The sequence below is a fragment of the Oxyura jamaicensis genome, chromosome 12, assembly GCF_011077185.1.
Source record: "Oxyura jamaicensis isolate SHBP4307 breed ruddy duck chromosome 12, BPBGC_Ojam_1.0, whole genome shotgun sequence".
NCBI lineage: Eukaryota > Metazoa > Chordata > Aves > Anseriformes > Anatidae > Oxyura > Oxyura jamaicensis.
In genome coordinates, this window is record NC_048904.1 from 10,447,137 (window position 1) to 10,472,995 (window position 25,859).

Sequence of the window (25,859 nt, forward strand, 5' to 3'; positions counted from 1 at the left end):
TCCTCTTCCTCCTTGCCTTTTTTCATTATTTTCCACTTTAATGAGGCTGCCCTGTCTTCAGCCTGCCTCCCTTCAGGTGCTGAGCGGATCAGAGTTCCGTCACATCAAAGAACCGGTGCCTCTGCCTATGAATTATTTGTGCTTCCTTTGTTATCGGTGAGCCGGGAAGCAAATCTGCTAATTGTGTGCATTATGACATTTGGCTGACAGCCACAGCCAGGCAGAAATCAACACCCAGATGATAATCATGTTATAATCTGGGTCTTTAATTGTGAAGGCTGTGCTGGCATTTACAACTGAGATTTTGAACTGCACAAAAGACCTCCCATTATTCAGGAAGAGCAAATAATAACGCTAATCTTGATATGGGGAAAATATATAAAAAGAATAAGCCATTGAAAGGAGGATTCTGGGGAATTATAAACCAACCTGGCTAATTCTGATACCTGGAAAGATGCCGAAAGAAATTGAATTATAAGAATTCAGAGGGCAATAAGGTGATAAAAACAGCTATAGCACCTATTTATCAGGAACAAATTATGTCAGTCCAATCTCATTTTATTTTTTTTATTATTTTTTTTTTAAGTGATAATAGAGGATTAATTAGATACTTTGTCTTGAGTGAAGTTACTGATACGATCCCACATGATATCATTAGAAACAAGTTGTGATTAAATCAACTGACTAAATCAATGCAAGTTAGATCCCCAACTGGCTTAAAAAGCACATTCAAATAATAGCTATCGGTGGTTATGCTGGGAAGTGTTGCACGAGAGCTGTCCTGAAAAGGTCTCTCACAGTTTCAGAGAACACTTACTTCTTGTTTTGACTTATATATTATTACTTCAACGATTTCCATCTGTCCTGTCCAGATAAAATACAGAAACTTGTAGAAGAGCATTGAGGTGGGAGAACATCCAATTCTTTTCTATAGAACTTTTGTCTATATTTTTTGAGAGCATATACAGGTACATATTTCTTAATAAATATTTCCCTGTGATAATTAGGCATACAGCATTTGGAGGCATCTCATACACCACCATAAATACCAGCAGCCACGATACCTTCCCTGAAGTTTTCGGTATTCTACTAGTCACTAGTTGCCTAGAGAGTTAGGATTTCCAGGTTTTCAAAGGCATCCAGGGAATTTAAAAGTCCAAGTCCCATTTAAGCTCACTGTAATTTTGTGACTAAAGAGTCTGCATCACTTTTAATGGCAGAACTTCAGCCCCAACTTCCTTGAAAATGTTTACCAGATGATGTGATCTCCTTCCCATTGATAACAGAAAAAGAACTCTCCTTGCTCAGCCCTGCCCATCTCCCAGGATCGGCCCTATAGCAAGTGTGTTTCAGATAATCTGATCTGATTTATTGCTGGAAAGGACAAAGGACTGCAAGGGTTTGAAACTGTGAACACTGCAGATCAAATCGCGCCATTGGCCTACATGAGATGAAGTATGGCAGTACTCCTGAGAGAGATTTTAACTATTTTTCTCCTTCAGACCCTGTGGCACCTTATTTATTTTCACATCTCATCTGATACCGAGGAGCCTGAGCCAAGGCCATCAGAAGTCTTATGATAGCCAAGCACGAGCCAGCTCCTGCTGAAGCATTCAGTGCGGGGCATGCCTGAAAGCTTTTCTAGCAGGTCACAGTGTGCAAGTGCTGCAGGTGGGAGCTCTCAGTGCAGAAAGGCTGCTGATTTCAGAGCAGCAAAGGCAGGCAATTGTGTAAGGGTTGTGTTCCCACGGGTGCATGTCCTGTGGGTGTCCCACTGTCAGCAGACTAGAAGCCATCTCCATTCACATTGCCACATCTGACACAATTTGGCCTTTCCTCAGTAGCTTATGTCTTTTCTTCCTCGTTTTGTTGCTCTTCATTTAAAATAAAACTGAAACGGGACTTAAGTCTTACCGGACTAGAAGAGGCTAGACACCTAACAATGAGATTTTAGGCAACCTACAAACCTTCTGAAACTGTCTGGGAGCAGGTTTGACCATTGTAGACCTGAAGATGCTTTCATCAGTTTTCAAAGTGCTCATGTAGTATATGGGTCTGGAAGGATTTCTCAGTTTGAGCTCCGTTTACTGCCAAGACAGAGGCCTGGTTGTGGGATTGGATTAATATTGATCCCATCTCTGCAAATCCTAGGCTTATTTTTTCTTAAACTATTATAGATTCATTAAAAAAAAAAAGATGAAAAATGAAAGACCCCATGAGCCATCTTTTCAAATATACCTTCACCTGGCCTTAATCTTGATCTGATTCCAAGCTCAGTGAATTCAGTCAAAAGAATCCCACAATGTAAGTAGAAAATGGAAAACGGACGTGGCTCTGTCCACAAACAACTCCCTGCAAGCAAACCCCAGCCTGAGCCAATGATGTGCATTAATTGCACAAGAAGGATAGAAGCTAAATACATACGTACAGAGCCCTTTTCTTTTAGAGTTCATATGTGCAGATCATTTTCTTACACATCAAAACTAATTGAATGGCACAGTGCTCATTCAGAGGAGGATGCGCAAGTTTTTTACACACCCAATGACAGAGGCCAGCAGAAGGAAAATGTATTTCTAAAATACATTATTAGCTAATTTTAAAATGAATTATAATAAAACACATTATTAGCTAATACATTATTAGTTCTTTCAGTAACCTGGCAAAGGTCTTAGAAGTTCCTCATTTTGCTCTTTTATATCCATACTGGAGAGTATAGGAAAGGCCTGCTTTCTGGAACAATTACATCACACTGTGCTTTTATCATTTGACTGTATTACAATTAAAAGAAATGTTTTAACAATTTAGTGCAGACTAAACTATCTGCATTTTTACAGCAGAAAAATTGTGAACTGTACTCGCCAATATTTACATAAAATTCTAAAGTATGTATCTGCTTGGTTAGCAAATACTAGCATGTGAAACCTTAGTATCCCTGTCACTGAGCAGTGAAATTAAAATAAATTATGTGCTGTAAACTCTTAGAACTTGACATCAGCACTCCTTTATTTACTGTTCAAATCCAGCCTTTCCCATAAATTTATCTAGTTTCAATTTCAATCACTACCAGGCCAGTATCTGGGTATGTCTGTTCCCACAGAAAAGAAAGTTCACAGCAAACCCATGGGAAGAAGGGAGCAGCAGACCCAAAATGGCCCCTGCACTCACACATATCCAATATGTGCTAAATCTGCAGCCTGCTCTGAAACCTCATATGAAACATTTTCAACTTCTTGATGGTAAGGATCAGTCCCAGACATATATAGATATGGTGATGGGAGAGGTAGGAGCTTCTCCAAGCTTCCTGCTGGAAGCAAGAGCAGATGCCTGCAGTCTTTTGGGGGCACAGAGCACCCCAGGCACAGAGCAGGATCCCTGCATCCCATTTCCACACTGCTGGCAAACCCCTTATAGCTGCAGGTGCACCCCATGTTGGTTGGGGGCTCCCATCCAGACTGTGTTTAATCTCTTGTGTCTCCTTTTTGAACTGGATGACGTGCTGTAAAACACTTTGAGGGCTTCAGTTTTGGAACTAGCAGGCAGTAAGCAATGGGTCCTACGTCGTCCCTACCACGTAGCTGCCTGCAGCAGACCCTGCACAGCTGTGCAGAGGCTCCATCTCTGGCATCCTCACGGGTCCCCCTAGATATACACCCAGCCACTCCTGCCCACGAGGTGCCCACCTACCCAGCAGCACAAAGCAGCCCTGACATCGCCATGGTGCCTGCCCTGCTCAGCACCCAGCTCCCTTCTCCATCCTGCTCCGAGCTGGGGAACGATTTAACACGTACCTTTCTGACGCCGGCAGCGGCAGGTGTCTGTGAGGCTGCGTGGGCGAGACAGGGCTCAAAAGGGAGGGAAACAGAAATCACACATACCAGCAGAGCTGCTGGTGCACGGCGAGGTGCTGGGGCTATGAATAGACCAAGCTGGGCTCCTGGCTGGGACACGGAGCTGCTCAAATGTCATGCGCAGGGGCATGCAGGGACTCGGCCGACTGGCACTGATGCTGCTCTCCTGCCCCTGTGCTGGCTGGCTGGCCGGACTCAGCAATCCCAGACAGAGGGGTCCTTGTGCAATGGCACAGCCCCTGTGCTGCCCTGGGGGCAGATGGTGATGCCTATCTGGATCTAGGCATTTTTTTTACCCATAATATTAAAATTTTAAATCCCCCCAACAGACATACCTGGGATCCAGCTGCCAAAGATTTGGCTCTTTGTACACTCAGCACAGGTTGAGAAAAAAAATCTCGCCTTTTGTGGTGGTGACGCTGCAGACACAGAGGCTCCTGCAGGCCTGGTGGCCCTGCTCTGTTCCTCTCTTCTCCCAGTCCTCCTTGTTGCTGTATGCTGTCCCCATCCCCACGCCAGGCACATCACTGTGCCACAGCTGATTGTGGTGCAGGGAGCAGTGCCAGCACAGGCAATGGCCAGGCTGATTCCAAACTCGCTGCTGAATTTAGGGTACCAGCTGAGGGGAGATGCTGTCTCTAACTCACCCCATTTAAGCCACGCTCAAAATCAAAACCACTGTCTCTACAGCTGGGATTCTCCCCAAACTTTCTTCTGCTCGTTAAGAGCTGGAATTGCTTGTAAGATGTCACTTTTCAAGGGAAATAAGTATTTATTTCTACAAAGATTGACAGCTTTTGGAGAAAGGATTCCTGACTGCATAGAAGAGTTATCTGCATATTTTTAATCAGACGTAAGGCCTGAGTATCTTCTTGTTTATGCTGATGTAAAACAGAAACAGACCCACCAAATTGGTCCAGAATAATGGGGCTGCACTGATTTACATCAGCTGCAGATCTCTTCCGATAGTGTTGTACTCCGTAAATTAAAGGGGAATCAAGAGGGCCATAATAAACTATTTATATCTCCATATGTTTAAGCAAAGATGGAAAAAAGATTAAGCAAAAATTAGGGTTATAAAATTGATTGATGTTGAGCCTATACTTTTAGCTGAGAAAGACATTAAGGGGTTTTCAGAATGTTCTTTTTTAAATGGCATTAATTTATTTATTCACTGAACTAATTGGTTGATTGATCATAATAGCTTCTGAGAAAATTGAAAATGAAATGTATTTCCTTATCTAGATTTTTAGTCTGATGGTTTTATTATAGGTCTTTTTCAAAAGTGGTGAGAGGAGTGTTCAGGAATGTTCAATTGTTAAGAGCAATTAGTTGGTTTTAGGGTGAAAATTAAGATAGACGTTGTTTTAAAAAGCCTATTTCATATAATTTGTGAACAAAACAAAGGAAAAAATCAACATGATTAAAGTTTACTCATGTCAGAAAGCTCAATAGATCAGATTACAAAGATATATACTGCCTAAACTCCCAGATTGTTCTTATTAAATGTTCAGCTTTATCTTAGAAATAAAAATACCCCATCTGATACTATAGTTTTCACAGAAGCCAGGATGGAACAGTGAACTGATGAAATGCCACAGCTATGATAAAAATGAACCATATCCCCTAAATTGCATTGTTCTCCTGCTAGGTGGAACAATTTATAGCACCGTGATGTTTAACACGGAACATATATGTAATAAATTTTATTTATACGAAACCACTCTGCTACCATAATAATAACGATGTTTCCTTTATGGGTATGTTTCTTCAGCTAATGTAATGAGCCTGCTTTGCAAAAATGCTAACTAGCACTTTTGAAGACAAATTCCTTTTTATTGTTCACAAAACTCTGAACATTCCTCTTGTTAATTCCCTGAATTTATGGGCAGCCCTGAGCCAGCCTGGGACCCTCAAATGGAGTAATGCAGTGGTGAATCAGGCTTGGGCTAGGTCTGATGGAAATAGAAGCTTTCTCTGCTGTAAGCCAACCCCGTCTCCACCTTCTTCACTTAATTAAGTCCCAATCCTTTTGCTTTAATATCATTATCTGTCGTCATGGTGATTTTGATTTACAAAAATGAATGGCTGAGAAGTGGGCGAAGACAAAAGTTTTGCTGAACGAGGTTAAGTTAATGGCAAATGGAAAATATCTGTGGCAATACAACAAACGCGTGATCTTTTAACAGCAAAATTTAAAACAATGATAAGAAGTAGGTGTGAGAGACATTTGATGTGAATATATCAGTGTTTTGGAAATATATGTTGAACTTAACGTCTTAGAACAAGTTTTGCGTGGCACCAGCTGTGTCGTACCTTCTGGTGCTGCATGAACAAAGAAATCCCATTCTGAATCTCACCATCCTGTAATTAACCTACTGGAAAAACACTGCCTTGCTAGGCAAAGTCCCACCAGTTTCCAAGGGTGTGCTTTGATTTTGGGAGCAGATACATGGCCTTTACAGCTCATCCAAAGGGAGAAAACCTGTTTTGATGGGTAATTATGTGGTGTGCATGCAAATTGTCCATAGGCGAGGCTGCATCGTGGCTAGCAGCGTGTGGGCACACAAGACACAGTCAATTAGAGCTGAGCTTTAGAAGAGATCTACATCAGCTTGGTTAAACTCGGGGCACCATTTTCCTTTGTTGTGACTGAAATGCTGCAACCAACACATGGAGCTGAGCTTATCTTCTCTTTCTCTCTCGCTATGGTTCTGTAATTTTGCTCTGGCTCTGCTGACAAATGCATAGAGATATTTCATTAACCAGTGGTGCAAAACCACTCCCTTGCACATGGCTCTGTGCCCGTGGGTGCTCCCCAGCACAGCCACTTCTCTGCACCCCCAGGGCCTCAGCCCTGCACTTGTGTCAGGCACATGGGCACAAGGCTGGGGAGGAACAGTGCCAAGCAAAATGGAAAAACGTCGGCATTAAGCCAGCAAACCCCCTGGTGAGGCACTAAGAAGCTCTGCACCACTCCAACATTTGTATTTGTTCCTGGAACTGGTTGGGAATGGCCAATTCCTTGTTTCTAGGACTTAATCCTCTCCTTCCTGGTGCAGAGCATATTTTCTTTTCCCGGAGTGTGAGACAGCCTCTGACTCAGGGACTGGTACCTTGCTTTACTTTCAGCACACGAGTAGTCCTGTCACATCGGCTCGTCCACTTGTGCCAGCCGTGTGCTGAGTGCCTGCAGGCTGGCCATGGCACCTCGGGGACACAGCCGCTGCCTCCTCCTGGCTGGGCGAGGAGCTGGGGTGCACTCAGGCCCTGACCACTGTGCTGAACATCATTTCACAAGGTGCTCTGCAAGTGGAGGTTGTGGTGTGTGCCTTCTGCTACAGCTAGTTATGGTATGTTGGTTATCGTATCCATATACACCGTGTCAGTTTGAATACATATATACAGGGAAAACAGAAACAGAGAGATTTACTTGACCAGAGAATCCATTTTAATCCTATTATCTCTTTTTTCAGTCCAAACACAACACTGTTGTTTTTTTTTTTTTTCCTTAGGACGAGTGCTGACCTTTAGAGCAGAGCAAGGGCAACCCGGGCTCGCCTGTGTCCGCCAGCCCAGGGAGCAGCACCCCTGCAGTCCCTCTGAATTGAAAGCTCTTCCTGGCTCTGTCAACCTGAATCCCAGGTTGCCTCACGGATAATGTGGCATGCCAGCCACCCGCTGCTTTCTCATTTAAATAAATGAGAAAGTTGAGGCTAAATTAACACTCCAGTGGAGGTAATAAGGGCCGGCTCAGCAGCTGCCGTGATGTATGCAAATTGCAGTTTCACACATTAGGAGCTAGATGTTGCTTAATTTGTAGGTCTTTCTGTCGTCTAAATGAAAGAGCCTTCGACAAATTCAGGCAACCTTAAAAAATAAAAGGCCACAGAAAGCTCCCGAAGTCAACTGCTCACCAGTGCTCCTGCACCTGCAGTCTTTCTTCTGGGGTTTCCCTCCTGATCCCCCGACAAGCAGTTATTGCTGAGCTACACTGCACTGCCTGATGCCTCTAGGCAAATAGCTGCTGATTTTCAGAGCAGCCTGACTGAGGAGGCACTGCCAGCCCTTTGGTAGAAAGAGAAAGATGATTTATTTATTTATTTATTTATTTTCAGTGGTGCCACAGTCTGGGAGCTTAACATCCACCGGGTTTCTTTCTCTGGAAATGAAACAGCAGCAGTGCAAAGGAAAACCCCTGATAGCAGCCAGTTAATCAGACAGAAGGAATGGGCTGATAGGAGAGAATTTGTTCGTCTTTTAGATCCATAGAGATGGGAATGGAGATGCAAAGAAGCATGTAACTGGATGGGGGTTGTGGAAATGCTGTTCTGTACATTGGTTTACAGGCTTTTAATGTCGCTAAGAAAATTATGGACACAACCATGCTAGGGTCAAAAAGAAGATTTCTAAATGGAGACAAAAAATGAAACTCGGGAAGGGAACTGCATACCCAGAATAACAGAACTCAAAGCCATTGTGGCTACACAGAGTAGAAAAAATATAACTGTAATGTTTGTCAGGCTTATGTGTTTTGCAAGAAGAAACAAAATACTAAAAACATTTGAAGTAAGAATTTAGCTGGCTTAGAAATGCCACAGCCACAGGATATGTGGCTAAAAAATGCTCTCACCTCACCAGATTGTTCCCAGCTTTTATTCAGGAGTGCAGGGGTTTCATTCAAAATGAATCCCATTCAGATGATTCAGCTTTTGCCTGCCTTTTTTGCTCTCCTGACCTACACGGTCAGTCCTCAAGAGCTATTGCCACAGGGCTTTGAATTCCTTTGGAGGAAACACTCTTTCCTCCATCTGGTCACCAATTCCTCTGTGCTCCCAGTCCCTGCCTCTGGATGCCACTTTCTTAGCCTTCGCTCATCCCTTTCGTAGCCTGGAAATACCGTGGTGACTCCAGGCTTGCCTTTAGCAAAAAAATAACAGGAACTTGCCCTGTGTTTAAATGAACTGTAACATGAAAATGCAAGTGAAAAAGCCCCAGTGGCCATGTGGGCAAGAAACACTCAGTTTGGAACCAAAGCTCAGGGTCTGAGGGTGCTCCCCAGCTCCCCAGTGTGACCACGCACCCAGGCTGGAGGGAAGCCGGGCACACACCACCCTTACGCCTGCACCAGGCAGGAAACCAGAACACACACAGGGAAAAAAGAACTACAGCCTGCCCTGGTCTGAGCTACTGGGGACAAGCATTGAGGGAAAAACCCTGAAGAACCTCCATCCTGCTGTCCAGATGTAGCCCCAGCAGAGCTGGGTGGTTTATTGCTCAGGACACCAAGGGGTGCCATAGTTCTGACTGCTGTGACTTTATCACTCGGTACAAGCCCCTGCAGATCTCTTGGCCTTTGTCCCTCATCACTGAACCAAGATGATGATGGAGCTTTCCTACCAGTTGGAGAGATGAATTCATTGAGCTGCAGGGCTCATGTGCCAGTAGTGCAAATTAAGATGACATATGTAGGTTTGTGTATTCCAATAAATTCTGCATTTGCTTCAGCCCCATACCTAATGCACCATTATGCCACAAAAAAATGCATGAAAATGTGTTCCTAAAGCAGCAGTTATGGCAAATGAATTAGCAAAATATGAAGGAAAGTACGCATGGCTTTTCTGACCAACTGAGGCAATGACTCTGAGACATGTGGACTTCTCCTGTCATTGGCATGGGGCATTTGTCCCTAACATGGCCCAAAGATGATGCTGCTTCTTGGATGTCCACTCCTCAGCATCCATCTGGAGGTGGCTCCTCTCTCCCATTCTCCTGCTGCCCCAGCTGTGACTGGCTCTGAACGTATGTGCCAGAGGCGGCCAGCCCGAAGTGTCCATCCATCCGTGGGTGTTGTGGTGATGGGGGGACAGGTGGCCACAGGGGGAGTGGAAGGATGGGCCACCTTGCAGGGCCTTGTCCTCAGCAAGAGGCACACACCCTGGCTCAGGCCAGGCACCATGCATCCTCATTCCCGCCGTGATCTGAGTCACCAGACTGTAGCCTTTTGGGTTCAGTTGTGAGGGATCTCATGAATTTGGAGGTAAGAACTTGGGAAGATCTGCAATACTGTCACCTGTATAATTACCCATCTGCAGCTGCCCATAAACATGCAGCTTATTTGCTACTGAACATAGAGGCTAGTTCCAGAGCAGCAGTACATCATAGAAAATGAACAGGAATTAGGATCCTTCAAAAAAGTGAAATTTCTTCTACTTCTGTCCACAAAAAATGATGAAGAAATGTAGCATCTTCCAAGTAACACTCCATGTGGCACTCTTCCAAACCTCTTTCCATATGCTCCTAAGTGTCGAAAGCCCAAATGTTCCACGTCTTGCTGCCAAATTCTCTGGCTTGCTGCCAACAGCTCTTACAATACAGTTGGGTATTGTCTAGTATGAAAAAAAAAAATTACCTCAGATTGATAATTAAAAATATATTTGATCATCATATAGATATGAATGGCCAAGGGGTTCTGTGCTGAATGAATCATTCACATTGACAGATTTTGAAGCAGCAGCAGGATATACTTCTAATCTTACTGAAGTTGCCCCAGAAATCCCCCCTTTTTTTTTTTTTTTCAGAACATATTGCTGGAGAGCCTTGAAACTGGGGGGCAAAAGTGGAAACAGAAGAGTCACAGCAGAGACCTGCCTGCAGAGGGAGGCCTTGGGCTCAGGCTTGGTTTCACCTTGTCACATTTCAGACTGAGCCCCACAACATCAAAGGCTGGAAGTTTGTCCTTGTTTTAAACTGAGGCATAGATGCTGCTGTAACCCCGTGACTGTAGGAGCTCAGGAGCTGGGTATAGGTCTCGGGATGGGACTCAGGACACGTGCCTTGCCCAGCATGTCCCATAAAGGCATCATGGCACAGGTGTGATTCAAGTGCTAAATGTTGCGGCTTTCCCTCTGCTGTCTTCTTCCTCAAACCATTCCAAGGTTTGGGAATGATGGTGTTTAATGCAGGTGTCTTCATACAGGAGCTGAGTGCTTCCTTTCTGCCTTGAAGTGTAGCATCTCCAAACCTTACATTTCTACAAAAGGAAGCTGCTGTAACTCCAGAGAAGATTCAGTAATGTACTCGGAAAAGTCAACAAATACAATCAATACAGGTGCTGGTGTCAAAGCAGACTGCTGGGAACTAGAAGATTCCTATGTACAGGAGTTCAGGGAGCCCTGCCGATAGGTCTGCATAGGGGATCTGCACTGGTATTACCAGCCCACAGCCGCTGTAGACACTTGGGACTCTAAAGCACAAACAAAACCAAGAGAAACAAACAAGAGAATCAAAGACTGTAGCCAAGATATTACAAATATCTTGTGCCGGGGAAAGCAGGCTGAGTGCTGGGGGAAGAACGTTGAGATACAGTAGCTTTGGATGTTATTACCAGCACATGCTGTAACTTTGCAATACCATCAGATAGGAAGGCTGTTAAAGGCCCGGAGGATTGGAGATGTCCATTTCTAAAGCACATGAGGCTCTGGTACCAATTTTTGCTGTCTTGAGATACAATATTGTATGAAATACTTCAGGTGCTTATGGATGTTCTATCCTCTTTTTTTCTGTATTGCTTCTCATTTGACATCCTCTTTCCCAAAGTATGCTTCTGGGTTAATCGTTGTCATGTTCAAACTAGGAGGAAAACCAATGAGCTTTTTTTCCTATGCTAGGAGCTATAGAGTAATTTGTAGCAGATACTGTAAAAATCAAATAACTGGGAGGGAACAATTATGAACCAGATGCAAACAGCAGTGAACATGGTGTTTACTACAGAATAAGTTACGTGTGAATTTGTGGTATTGAGTTGCAACACTGAGCACAACAGGGCCTTATTTTTTCGTCTGCTTGGTGCTACCGCAGCATATGTACATGAGAATAGTGCCAGGACTGAGCTGGGTGCTTGGTGGAAGGTAGTTGTAGGACATTATGCAGTGTCCTGTACCAGGAACGCAGAATAACTGCTTAGAGTTCCCCTGGTTGTTTTATACCATAATGCTGACTATTCCTCTGATATGCACTTCACTCGATGGATATTCTTCACTTTCTCCAGTACTACTTCTGATTTACACCAGGGTGAGCAAGAAGAGAATCAGGCCTCCAGTTAAATAACTAATGCAGCTGTTTTGCTGAACCAGCTCCCTGGCTGGGAATGAATCCAGTCAGCTGTGGATAACAAAACCCAGCAACAGAGATTTCAAAGATTTCATACATTATTTTTTTTTAATATTTGCAGAGTTACTTTTCTTACAAAATCTGTTAGGCAGATGTTAGGAAGTAATTACTGTACATGAATCAGAAAGAAAATGCACATCTTACACAGCCTTACGTTGAATGTGTGTGAGTGGCCACAGTAGAGAAACCAAGGATAAATGAGAAAATATACATACATATATATATATGTATATATAAATACATGGGCAGAATCTTCTAGAATTTGCCATGGGGTTATAAGGAAGAAATAACACAAGGCAAACTCTTCTCATCATCCATAAGTTCAATGTATAGCCAAAACAATAGGCCTGCTACCTTCTCTAACAACAGTCAACACTCACGATTTGTGGATGGAAGATGGATTTATCCCTGGCTAAACAGGTACAGTTCCTATCAACACCTAAGAGCCCTTTAGGCAGTAATCAGTAATCAATGTGATGGACAGAACTGAAACATTCCTACCTATGCTTTTGTGCTCACACATTCCAAAGCATCCTTAGATCACTGCACAGATAGATGTAACTAAGAGTGATCATGAGCTAGAGCTCTTGCCTCCATGTATAAAAGTTTTGTAATTTTACCCCTGAAATATAGCTAAACTTCAAACAGTGGTGGCAGCAGTAATAACACCCAAGACATTAGCATAGAAAGCAGAATTGGAGGGAACACTTCACCCTGAAGAATGCATTTGTCCAGACTGTGATATTGTCCAGGGCACAGTATTCCCTGTATTTGTAAATCTAGGGAATCCTTAATGACTGAAAAGTTACTGCTTGAGTTGTTCCTGGGGCTCTGATGCTGTATTTTGAGATGAGATCGGAAATACTAATTGTATAATTGGGTAAACAAAACTGGGAGCCATTAAGAATGGATCCGGGCCTTGGCTTACCTCCAGTATTGAGCCCTATTTGTCTCTGCCCTGATTTCTCCCTTGCAAAATAAAAATATCCTTCCTTTTGAAACCACTTCAAAATCTCAGGTACAATGCACCAAATTAGAGTTAAATATATCTCAATAAGTAATAATAAAAGCACCATGTCTTCCATGACATTTTCAACACTAGCACTTCATAAACCAGGCTGATATAATTACCCTTACCTTTCAGTGTGGCTGGAGCAACCGAGGCCAAGTTAAGACATGACTCACCTGTACCACTACAGAAGCCTTATGATGCCTTTTAGGAGCATAACACATACCTCTATGTTGTGCTGATACTCACGCATAAAATCAATTGCATTCAAAAAATAAATTTCATATCAATTATTATGGCCCTGTAAAATCCCCTCTCAGCATTTACAAATCTATAAACACTACAAAAAGAAATGTTATGAAAGAAGCCTTAAAATTGCAAACCCGCCAGGACATTTAATATTTCAAATCTAAATTACAACACAAAACCTAACTTTGAAAAATGCTATGAAAGCACCAGGGTTGGGTCCTTTTTTAAAACATCATTTGTCATAAAAAAGATCTTGAACATTTGGGTTGCCAAGGCAGAAACAAGCACCACAGACACATTTACCCTTATGGGGATTCATCAAGGTTGTGCAGTGCAGCTGTTGTCTTAGTAAAAGAAAGTATCGGCCCCTGGCTGGAAGAAACAGAAACATAATTATGTTATGATGAGCTGGAAAACATGCAAAGAAAAATTGGAATGCAAAGCATGATAAATGATGCTTTGTCAATTGCAAAGCAGCAAGAAAACCAGGCGGCACAATAATAACTCTTCTCCAGTCAGTGCCTCCAGTTTGGCTACCAAAATAAAGCACCACTCTAACCACGACAGAATAGCTGTAGCTTTTTGCTGTATTATTTTGTCCTGATGCAATGATGTTGGGTTGGTAAAGTGGATTATGCAGCCATCGTTTGTCACAGAAATGAGAAAAGGAATGGGCAGGTACTTCTCAAAATTGAGAATGTAATTCCAGCAGTAAAAAAATTATAAGATTATTTTAGAGCTGACTTTATGCATATTAAAATTCAAACTTTAAAGTATTTTCCTTTAGGACACCTTTTTAATTATATTTTCTTTCACAAAACCTTGTTCCTATAAAGGTGACCAACATTGGATCAGCAGTAACATGGCTACATGCAGTAAAATAGGAAATGCCATCCCATAGCAGACTCGTTAATCTCTCTGTCCTTGCTGTGACATGGACAGGATTTCCCTTCAAGTGTTGCAGCAGTGTGCTTGTCTAGGGTATCAGACACTGGAGTTTATTCTCATGATGTGTGTAAATCCAGAGGGAAAATGACTAATTGTGTTTCTTTACAGGAAACTTTTATTTAAAAACCACCACCGGGCCAGAGAGATAAAAAGGGATATATGCTTTAAGAAAACCCTCTAAGGATAAAGAGAAAAATTGATAAAAAACAACTTTAAAAACTCACCCACAGTCATTAAGGAGCCGGATTTGTTAGGGTTAGCGTGTCCAGGGGCTCCAGAGGAGCTGTTGCTGTGCCCTCTAGTGCCGGCGAGCTGCACTCCTCGCTGCAATGCCTGCACAGCCGCGGGCTTCAGCACCGGGGAGATCCGAGCAGGGAGCTCTTTGCTGCAGCACCCACCCCGTCCCTCTCCCTTGGTGGGACACTGCTGAGGTTACACGAGGATTTAAAAAACAAGCGAACAAACAAACAAAAACCATATTTATCCTCAAGGACAGAGTTGATAGAATAACTCTAGCTATTTCCTATCTACAGACAAAACTTTAGGGTGAGTTTCAGCCTTTCATTTTGAATTTGCTGCCTTTGGAGGATGGTTGATAATTTTTTTCTTACTAAGAATGTCTCCGAATCTGGTATTAATATTCTTGGTGGGTTTTGTTTGTTTGTTTTTAATTAAAAATCAACAAATCAACCACCAAACAGAACATGTATCGCTTCTGTAATTAAAACCAACCAGCTCTGAAATTAGCATCTATGTAGGATGGGTCATTCTCTATACATCAGTTTAAAGGACTGAAACCTATATTCAAGCAGTGTATTTTTAAGTGGATATTTTTGGTCCTGTCAAATTAGTAGCACAGGCAGGATACTAATCATTTCACTCATATAGCTACTGTTTGCAGTCACCAATTTATAAGTGACTTCTAATGACAGCAGGATTTGCAGTATTTTTATTACCTCTATTACCTACAAAAAAAAAAATTGTGCTATCTTTATCACTAATTATTTTCATTTACATGATAAAAATACTTTATTACTTCACTGCAGTTTGCATCTAGAGGTATTAAATCACTTACAGCTTCCTCTAATAATTCTATTCCCTCTGTGATTAGAGAAAATGAAAACAGAGAAAGAAATTACTGATAAGCAATGAACTGATGGAAACCTGCAAACTGTCTCTGTGGTACTCACATATTCCCATGCTAACCCTTCAACTTTTCTCCATCTCACCAATAGTTTGAGAAGAGGTATGTGACACTGTAGAACTGCAGACCAGTGCCAGGCCCGTTATAATTTCTGCTGGTATCATTAGGCTCAACTTGATCAATAAAACACTGTCCTTTAACATTTTCTTCCTCGGTCTGGTTTGCCTGACACCAAGTTTAGTTTTTGGCTTCAATGCATTAAAATAGGTATTTTATAGGAAAACAGAAAGAGTTGATCTCAATGCCCACTCCTAGACGTGTCTTTCTCAGAATACCAACAGGCAAGCCAAGGCAGATTGCACCAGTAAGTAAAGATGAATGACTGGACTCTGGCTAGGGATAAATAAAACAAGTAGCCATAGAGAAGGACAAAACCAAAAGAACGGCTCTACACTGACAGCTTTAGTGACATTGGGTTCTTCGCTTTTCACTTGATTTAAATTCTTCTTCTTCATGCTTCATCTCTCGCTGTTTCCCATGTGCTCTCTCTTGTGCTGTCGGCTGCTCTCCAGCTGCTCCCTGCCTACTGTAACTTCAAGCATTTTTCTGTTGGAGGGGATTCTTCCACAACCACATACTACTTAGGTATTTTGTCATTGTGTCTTCCTCTATTATTTTTTTCCTCCTTTTCATCATCAAAAGTTCTCCTTGAGGTACTGGTGAGTAGAATTACACATGGTATAGCACCCACACCCGATCAAATCCCTTCCCAAACAATAATACTCCTTTGCAATTTAAGAGCATAATATTGTCAACCAGAGCAGAGGAAACCTCATAAAGTCTATTTACCTCTGCATGACAACAAGATATGACCCATTAAAAAATCATTTTGTGAATGAAAGCCTAATGACAAAGAAAATCCTCTCTCATTTCCCTGCCCCACAATCAGAATTTAATTCCAGCCCTCCATGATGTCTCCCATCCAGCCAGTGCTCCCCTTTCTTCTGCCTCCCCTTGTTGTCATAAAAACTTTTCATGACAATTTTTTTTTTCTGGCTTTCCATAAACTGATTCTGTTCCTAAAACTTGCCTCATTTGAAGGCCTAGTCTTTTTCTTTGTAATCCTTAGACGTCAATGGGGATGCTTAAATTAAGCAGGGTTCAGTCTTTAATAAAGTAAACACCTTTCTCTTCAAAGTGTGATAACAGAGTTAGTGTAAAGATTCACCGTGTGTTTCTATTTTTTATTAAGAAGTTGGTTTAGCTTAAACTGTATTTCCACAATGTATTTCACTCCACAGCGACAAGAGAAGATGTTATAGTCTCTTAAATACTGCATGCTCACACATCCCTTTGATTTCTCACCAGAATCCCAGTATGCAATAAATGCTCTGCTCAAGCCCCGTGCATTGTTTTGATATCTGCTATGTGAATCCTTTAGACACAATCCACTTTTCTCAGGTGGATTTTCATTCACAGCTTAAACTCCCCACAAATAGAACACAACTAGTCATCACTTGCATCTCATTCATTTTTATGATGTTATCACAAGACGGGAGGGAGATGTGTGCTATCCATGCAAAGAAATGTCCCCAAATTCCTGTGAGCTCAAGAAAGATGGGGAGAAGGAATGGATGGGTTGGTTCATGCTCCACTCATCCACTCCTGTGTGACAGTGAGACCCTGAGCCTGGCAGTGAGCGCAGGCTGTACCACAGCCCTGCTGCCATTACGCAGAGGTTGGCGGCATGGTAAGCGGGTCACGCATCCGGGCTGACCAGGGCAGGCTCTCAAAGGCAGGATCCTGTCCTCGTGTCCCAGCAAAGGTCATTCGCTTTCAGATGCTATTTTTATCTTGAATTATGGGCAGAGATTTTTCCTCATCTCCCTCACCTCTCTGTGGCCCTGGGAACTCAGATATTCCCAGCACCACAGCGGGAGAGGAGCCTGCCCCTCGAATCAGGTTTCACAGACTGCTGTAGGGAAGTGTGAAGTGTTCCTGGCTGATAAACTGTGCGAGCAGGGGAAGAGGGGTCTTCCCTTCTTTCTTCTCTTTTTAATCCAGTTATTATCTGATCTGCCTCCTTTAAATAAACAAACATGCCCTTGATTCTCCCCGCTCTGGAGCTGACTGGAGATAGCTCTTTAATACCACCCACCCCTGCTCAGCCGGTAGCTGGCCTAGCAAATTATACACCTCCAAGTACAGCTCCCAGGACTCTGGCCAAGACCCCATCTGACCTAAAACTTGCTCATTATAAGCAGCCATAAACGCTTTTTGTTAAACAATAGCACTTACCGGAATATGTAATTTTTCTTTTGCAGTCTATAACTAAAGCCCCCTCTAGGGCATTTAATATAAATGACACTGAAAGAGGAAAAAATATGCTTTTGATTTCCTTTTTATTTTTTGTATGGTCATCTCAGAGGTTTTGCATTTTGCATTTATTGTTATTATTGTACGCATATATTTCTTTCCTTCCTTCAGCCTTTCTTCAGAGGTTTGGACTTATTGAACACATTGCCTAGCTTTAAGAAACATTGCAAAGAGCTGCCTCTCCTTAAAAGCCCTGAGACCTGTAATTATATGTAGGCATCTAAAAATTAAAGTTTATATTATTAGTGTGATAAAACATAAAATGCCTGAATCTGTGCTCTTAATACAAACAAATTGAAAGCACTCAATAAATGCTAAGCACTTACCAGTATTAAATGACAAAACTCAGTATCTAGATGCCTTTGGGCTGGGAAGCTATTTCAACCACGGGGAACCTTGCTGCGACAATTTTCATAAGTAAATGCCATGTGCCATAAAATATATCTCCAATTATACAGCTGTAACATATGTATTGAGTATAAGCTCCGGTAATTACCCGCGCTACATCTGGATAAATGTTGGATTGTTAAATCGCTTTTATGCACCAGGGGTGCAAACCAAGGTGCGGGGGTGCTCCTCCTAGCCTGGAAGACACAATCTTCCCTGCATGTCCCATCTGCCCCCAAAATTTGGCTTGGGGACCACAAAGGGAGGTCCGTGCCGAGGATGTCCGGGACCCCCTTGGGGTGCCGCCCCCCCCCCAGCGCCCCCTGCAGGGACGGGGGCAGGGGCAGGCGGAGCCCCCCCGAGGGAGGCCGAACCGGTGGGGAGCCCCCCAGGCTGGGCAGCCCCCGAGGAGTCGGGCGGGCACCGGGGGATGCAAAAAGGGGGAGAAAAGAGGGTACAGCCACCGGTGCCCATCGCGCCGCTCCGTTCCTGGAGGGGTGCTGGAGCACCGAGCCGAGCCGAGCCGAGCTGAGAAAGACCTGGGCTGGAGTGGGTGCTCGGATCCTTCCTCCTCCTCTTCTCCTCTTCCTCCTCCTCCTCCCTTTCTCCTCCTCCCCTTTCTTCCTCCTCCTCCTCCTCCTTCTCCTCCTCCTCTCCCCTTCCTCCTCCTCCTCCTCCCTCCCTCTGGGCAAGTCGGGCTGCACCCGAGGCGGCTTGGCGGCGGGGCTCTCCGGGATAAAAGGATATAAAAGGATCCCCCCCCCCCCCCCACCACCACCACCACCCCTGTCCCTCCATCCCTCGGCTCCCCCCGCCGCCGGGGCCGCGACCCCGCCGGCGGCAGCAGGCAGGAAAGTTGCAAACAACCTGCGGCCGCAGGAACTTTGCGCGCTGCTCCAGCTGCGTGCGTTCAAGGTGCCTTTGATGTGTGCAGCAGCTTCTGGAAAGCGGGCTGCAGCTTTTCCCACCCGCCAGCCCTCCCTCTCCCCACCCTTCCCCTCCCACTTCAGCCGCCACTTCAGCCCGCACACGCGATTTGTTTGAGGGGGTGGGGGGGGGGGGAGGGGGAAAAAAAAAAAGTGATGAAATGAACAAGAAGTGGTGAAATTACCCAAGCGACTTTTCTCAAAGAGAAAGAGCAAAGCGGCGAGAGGAGCGGCGGCGAGCCCCGCGCAGCCCGCCCGGCACCGGAGCCCCCCGGGGGGGCTGCGTGCTCGGGGGGCTGTGAGAGCGGCTCCGCGGCGAGATGCGAAAAGCCTCAGCTGTTTGCCTCGCCATGCCGGCTTCTCACTAGAATGCAAAGCCTTGCACAGGATGAAAACAGGTTCGTTTCCATTTCTGCTGGGAAATGTTGCGCTCCCCACCGCCACCACCTTGCTGTTGGAGATGCCGGAGAAGATCTTCATGATGAAGCAGAGCCCTCTGCTGCTGCGAGCCCTCCGCTCTTCTTCGGAGATGTTCAGACAGAGATAAATCTTTTATGCAGCTGTCTTTTCATAGCCGTGGCGGTTGCCGTACAATCTGCACTTGATTGCAGCTAAAATATTCTTTTTAAGATCCGTTTCACAAATAAACACAGATGGGAGAAGTGGGAGAGGGAAAGCTGTATGAAGTAGTAATGGTGGATTGATCTTCCTTCTTTCCCCCCTCCAGTGTCCTCCCCCCAAATGCGAGCCTCTTCTGAACAAAAATGCTCTGTTTCAGTTTTAAAGCTGGAAAGATCTGGGGGGCTGTTCGAATGGGGTTTTGGAGGGAGACTTCCATCAGCGGTGCTTGCCTCACTGACCGACTTTCCTGAGTGTCCGTGGCTACCAAGCCCATCAGCCTCTGCCTTCCTTTCACCTGTGTTAAAGTATGTCTTGTTTCTTCCAACACCTTGCAGGTCATTCCTCCAGAATGCCAGAGGAAAGTTCGCCAAAGCGGAGTCCTCAAAACATCCCGTACAAAGACCTGCCCCACATCATCAACGCTGACGGGCAGCACCTCTTCTGCAGGTATTGGAAGCCAGCAACAACCGCCAGGTGAGCACTTTCAAGCAAATGCTCTTTTTGACTATCAGTAAATAAGACTCTTCATGTGATTATTATTTATAGCTTGGCTGGCATGCCAGGGCTGTGTGCATAGAGCTTTACAGAGCCGCCGAGAAGAGATGCCTCTCATCTGAGAGAGCTCCTAGTGTAATGAGTGTATTCCCTAAACCTTTACTCCCTCAAGTTCGCCTTACAGATGTGAACCAGAGTTACTTGAGCACAGCTGGCTTGGTTGGCAGTTCACTATGCTACAGGGTGGCACGCGCAGGTGGCTGGTGCCTACCAGCAATGAACAAGTGTCTCCAAACTAATAGCACAGGCAATCAGGGAGGGATGAGATGATGGCTTAGTGATGTCTACTCTTGTTAATTTTCTTACTGTCAACAAATAAAAAATCAGCATCTGCTTTCAGTTTGGAATCATTAAGGTTGGAAGTTTGAACAGTAATAGCAGAAATCTCAGAGCAACAGGCAGGATTTGGTTTGACTACATTGCTTCTTGACTGCTTTTTTTTTTTTTAATTTATGGTTAATGACTGATTTAAGAACCTCTCACTGGAAACTCTGTGATTTCAAAACTGAACTCAGTAATAAACATAGACAAGGAATGAGATAGAGAAATTCAAATAATGTCTTTTTCATAATTTACATAATCCCCTTACTGTAATGGCTTTCTGTGCTTATTATGTGCTGATTGTGGTCTGCTATAGAAAGCTATTTGTGTTTCTCCCATAGTTATTTAGGATCGTTCCTCTTTCTGCCAGTATCTGCTGTAAGGTTCTGGCTTGACGTGTGATTTGCTACCACTAGTTGTATAGGTAGCTACTTTATAAAAGTCTGGATGTTGTTCTATTGTTTTCTTTTAGTTCATGCCAAGAGGAAAAGCTCTGTTGATCTTTTTAAATTTAAGTTTAAACAGCTAATAAACAGTTGCAGGAAAAGTGGTTCAAGCGCTTCAGGAGTTCCACCTTTTCCTTGATCACCCAGTAGGTCAGACAACTTCATCCACATCAGCCTGCAGCTGTGCTGAGATGGATATGTGCCCAAATCACCTGGCCTTGGGTTTTGTGTCTGTCTACCGAAGGGGCAACGTGAGTGGTATACATTTGGGTGGTGGCAAGCACCTAAGCAGTGTACGCTGCCACCTTGTCCCCAGGGAGCAGCACTTTGCAGCCACCCCATGCAGCTCCACTTGGGCTCTAGGCCATGGGACTTGGCTTAAGATCATCAGGTCCACAATGCATTTTATAGTAACCTCTAATCGCTGCCTTTCAGAAACACAGAGGAAAGTTTTTAGCACTGATGTTTTACATATTCTTTGCACCAGCCTGAAGATTTCCTCTACTAGGAAAAAAAAAAAAAGCTATCAAAACAAGCTTCTACTGTGAAATCAGGCTGTCTCATATTGTAATGCTAATTAATCATTAACTGCCCACAATGTTCTTCACCCAGTAGTGGAATTGCTTTCTCTTTTCATGTTTAATTTCTTAGCAAATTAGTAGTGAGTGGAGGGGTCTTTGATCAAGAAATGAAAGGCTGATAAAGAACTGAGAGTTAAAACTTGGTGTCTAAGTCCTCTGGGTAGTTAATTTTTTTAGGGCTCTGTGCACCAAGCAGTTAATTGAGAGAGCTTGCCCTAGTTTTGTAACAACAAAAGTAGATGGGATCAGTGTTGCTCATTTACAAGTGGTTCCTAAGTGCGTGTATGTGTGTGTGTCTGTGTGTGTTTGCGTGTTTGTGTTTAAGGAGGGGGCGTGCTGTTTATTATTAGCTCTTTTGGCATTGTTATGTATGAGAGAGATTGGAAGTGACTGAGCAGCAAGTTAGTGCCTGGATTCTACAGTCAAGAATGCTCCCAAAGTGCTTTGATAGGCAAACCAAAAATACATTTTTTCCCTCTCACTTTTGAGAAGCAGCTCAGCTTTTTTCTGCTTCATATGTAGAAGCTTGGCAACTTTCATCTAATTTTAAATGTTCAGCAAAAATGATCTATATATATGTATAGGGAGAGAGAGACACCTCAGGGGACTTTTACTAGCCCGTTACAATTATTCTGTTTCAAATACTGAATGTAATTCTTTCAATCTTCTAACTCAATTGTTGATTTGGGTTGAAATCTTAACACTAACGAATGACGCTATAGCAGGCAAACGGTGGGATCTTGCATTGATCCATTATGCATCTAGTCCCAGCCAGGGCTGCAGAAATACCTTTTCACTGCAGATGCCCAAAGGTTATCATTGACTTGGCTTCAATTAGAACAGAACTTACCATCCTTGATCCACCCCCCGGGGAGAAAAAAAAAAAATGGGATATCTGCCAAAGGAAAAATTAAAAAGTAGCACTAGCCTGGGGTTGAAGAGCAAACAATGGCTAGGCACTCTCTGAGAGTGGGGCCAGCCAGCAGACATCGCCCTTCAGAGCTGGCGCTTCTCTTTTATCTCCTCAAACGGGCCCACAAAGGTGGATAAAGGCTGTGCTGGACTAATGTGCTGTAGCATTAAAGAAAAAAAAAATAGTTTGTCAGGAAGATGGGAAATTTTGTAAGGCTCTTTTGCTTCGCGGGCACAAATACCCAGGCTCTGATCCTGTGTGGTGTTGATCCGACTGATCAGCCCGTGCTGGTGCACATATGGATGCTTTGTTGTAAGTGCCACCGAGGCCAAGGTTGTGGTGCGTGTGAAAGGCACCTATTGTGAGTTCCTCAGCAGGGTCTGCTTTGTTTCAGAGGGGGATTTAGGTGATTACTTCACAGGAAGCTGACACACAAAGGCACTCAGATGTCACAGTGATTAGATGGGGTAGATAGAGAAGATATTAATGGGACTAAGGAAGGGGAGCGACAGTGTTTTTGCTTCTTTTTGGGGTGGGAAGTCACTCCCAAGAGGAGAGCTATGCACAGGGTGTCTTGTACTGCTTGCTGGCGGCAATGCAGGTGCAGCTTCCCCGGCCAGCAGCCCTGCAAGCTACCCTACTTGTTGGGCCAGTTTCAGCCGAAAATGTAATTAGGTGGTCATGCTGATTGCGGCTGGGAGGAAAAGGCAGTTATGTTCTGGTGTTGTTTTCCTCAGTCGTGCCAAGAGCAGGGTCTGTGGAGCATGACAGCAGGTAACTGGTGCCTGGAGCTCACTGGTGAGGCAGAGCTTAGGGTCTGGGGAGGCAGAGCGTTTTCAGGACCGTGTAATGTTGTTTGGAGGAACTAAATCGGTGGTACCAAAACAGGCTGATCTCATGCCTGTGGCGTGTCCCGGTAGCTGAGGAAATCCTACTTAATGGAAAAGTGGTTTTGGTGTAAACAAAAACAACAGCTCCATGCAAGGTTAAAACCCCTGCCACCACCCTGAGCCATCTGAGTCAAAACATGAGGTAAGAGGAGGTGAGGAATTTAGATACCATGCTCTGTTCCCAGCTCTCAGACAAAGCTGCTAAGAATAGAGGTGGGATGAGGAAGGGGAAGGAAAGTCGGGAGAAGTCAAGATATTTCCTTTGAGGCCCCAGAAGGGCTTGGAGACATTCAGAGATGACCTTCTTTTCCTCTCTGCTCTGTATCCTCATAGCCTTCTCTCGATGCTTCAGCTGCATCACTGCCTAGGTAAGTACAAACAGTTTGTGCTGGGGCACTTTCAGCCCCTCTGCGTGACCTCAATTAAACCCTGTGAGATTTGTTGACCCAGCTTAGTTTTTGAAAGGTGCCGATAGCCTGCAGCCACCGTTGACTTCAACAGACAGCGATGCTCAGCTCTCGCCCTATAAATAAGCATAAACCAGTTGCTCTAGGTTGGACACCTGAAGCTTGAGGTGCTTGCAGTTAGAAGATGCTTTTGAATATGTGGATTCCAGACATCCTCGTATCTGAGCTTGCTCATCAAACAGAAATCATTATCTGGCTTGTTAGCACGATGCTCGTGTATCTCCCCACGTAGGGGTCTCCGGGTGCACTTAGATGATTGCTGGCAATTGAAGTACGCTGCCCGAGGAGGCTGCCTGAAGCCGAGACACATGTGCGGGCCACATATGTTTTCCTGGCTGATCGTTAATGTGCAGTGAAATGGCATGGCTCAACTTTAGACATTGTGACCATGATTTAGGTGAACAGAGTGCAATTGTCTGAGTAAACACTCTTTGTCAGAGTTGTCTCAGTTCTACACCTGCAAAGTGTGATTAAAAACACAAAATGAAAGAAACAAAAACCACTCTCTTTTCTATCTGCTTTTTTTTTTTTTTTTCCTCTCAGAAATGCCTGTCATTCTTTCGACTTGCTAGCAATAAAAGAGCAAGCCAATAAGGAGAAAATATATTTCTCTCTTCCCGAAGGACTTTGCAGAAGTGCCTGTGGTGCAGAAATACAAACTGCCTTTATATTTGAACTGGCCCTTAAATTGTGAATATTGCTTGCTGATTTTGGCACCTCGTTATCAGCATTTCCATGGCATTTCCAGAAGAACAGCACTGCTCCCAGCGTGAGCAGATGACAAGGCTGAATTTGACTTTCAGACCCTTCCAAAATGACTAAAGAAAGAAATAAACTGAAGCGAAGTCAAAGCAAAGGAAACCAAGTCACTAATTGTAACGTCTCTAATTATACCATGCTAGTCTCTAGAAATACTTTCAGTAATTTCTAATTCGGTGCCACTCTGGAAGAATACTTCTGTTTGTACTAATGAGGTCAACTTCAAACTAATGCATAAGGGCCAAATTTGTGTGGTGCAAAGTGACTGATGTCAGCGTCGTCTGTCGTAGGATGAATCGAGCTCTCTGTGTGTCTGATCACATCATACACAGTGCTCAGGGGAAATGAGAGCTTTTTGCTTAACGATTATCATCGTCGAACCAACATTCCAGGCTTTTTGTGCTGTATTGCTATCGCCTGAGTTTCTAAAGCCTCCCTTTTCCAATTCATCAGCTGTATTTGTTCCTTAAATTCTTATGTTCTCTTTACTCTCTATTACTGTCTTATTCACTGTGAGTGGGGGCAGCCTTTCATGATTTCTTGTCCATTTCCAGGAGGTGGGCAAATTAATAAACCAGCTTTGCCTAAGAGGGATGCTTTGACAGATAAGAGAGCAGCTCTGGTTCTTGCTGTGGGTGCTTCCAGCAGCTTTCCTTAATAGGATAGGCTTTTTTCAGTCCCTACAGCAATATCTGACAGAAGCAAATCTGCTTTTGTTTTTCCATGGAATCCAAGGAAAAAGGCAAATAACAAAGAGAATAACAGCGGTTATTAAACTGCCACTTTTAGTCATTGCGCTGTTAGGATCAGTTTCTAAGCACAAATGTGCAACTTTCCTGCAGGACAGTGCAACTACATGCGTGCTGGTGTGTGGGAACAAGGTGACTTTAGGAGTTCCTTGTGGTGAATCTCTAAAATTTCCTTAAAATGTCATCCTGGTCCTGACACAACGGTTTTGGTTCTCCATGTGCCACTAACCTGGTGAATCCTTGGAAACTGTGTTATCCAACGCAGTCAATGTCAGAGGCAGAGGAAAAGAAGAAAAACAATCTTGAGATTGTGTTGAGAACCTAACTTTCTGCCAGGCACTGAAGGCTGAGTGAATGTTGCTCCTCTGGTGCAATTAATTAATTTAATTTAAATTGGATTACGAGTGTGGTGATCAGTACTGGCTTTGTGCTATTAACCAACAGATGCTCTACCTGTCCCTCCAGGTCTCTAGCCCAAGCAGGCCAGGCCCTGCACTG

The 25,859-nt window shown here is 43.9% G+C and overlaps 2 protein-coding genes and 1 long non-coding RNA gene across 6 annotated transcripts in view; 1 reads left to right on the top strand and 2 right to left on the bottom strand.

The window, feature by feature from the left end:
• KBTBD12 (kelch repeat and BTB domain containing 12) overlaps positions 1-4,075 on the bottom strand; it is a 38,400-nt gene extending 34,325 nt beyond the window's left edge. For all 3 annotated transcript variants that reach the window (XM_035337683.1, XM_035337684.1, XM_035337685.1), the window contains exon 1: positions 3,789-4,075. The gene's annotated coding sequence lies outside the window, so the exon portion shown is untranslated. The remainder of the gene's footprint in view (positions 1-3,788) is intronic.
• MGLL (monoglyceride lipase) overlaps positions 1-25,859 on the top strand; it is a 96,705-nt gene that overhangs the window by 17,686 nt on the left and 53,160 nt on the right. The window contains exons 1-2 of one of the 2 annotated variants that reach the window (XM_035337688.1): positions 19,181-19,457; positions 20,016-20,154. In XM_035337688.1, the coding sequence (XP_035193579.1) occupies positions 19,448-19,457; positions 20,016-20,154 (149 nt within the window). In that variant the 5' untranslated portion in view covers positions 19,181-19,447. Of the gene's footprint in view, positions 1-19,180; positions 19,458-20,015; positions 20,155-25,859 lie in introns of those variants that run through there. The other variant, XM_035337687.1, reaches the window with a different exon arrangement.
• LOC118173273 lies at positions 12,050-19,139 on the bottom strand. Its single transcript, XR_004754102.1, has 2 exons — positions 19,001-19,139; positions 12,050-18,204 (listed from the first exon to the last, which is right to left on the bottom strand). It is a non-coding gene; the product is annotated as an uncharacterized LOC118173273 (long non-coding RNA).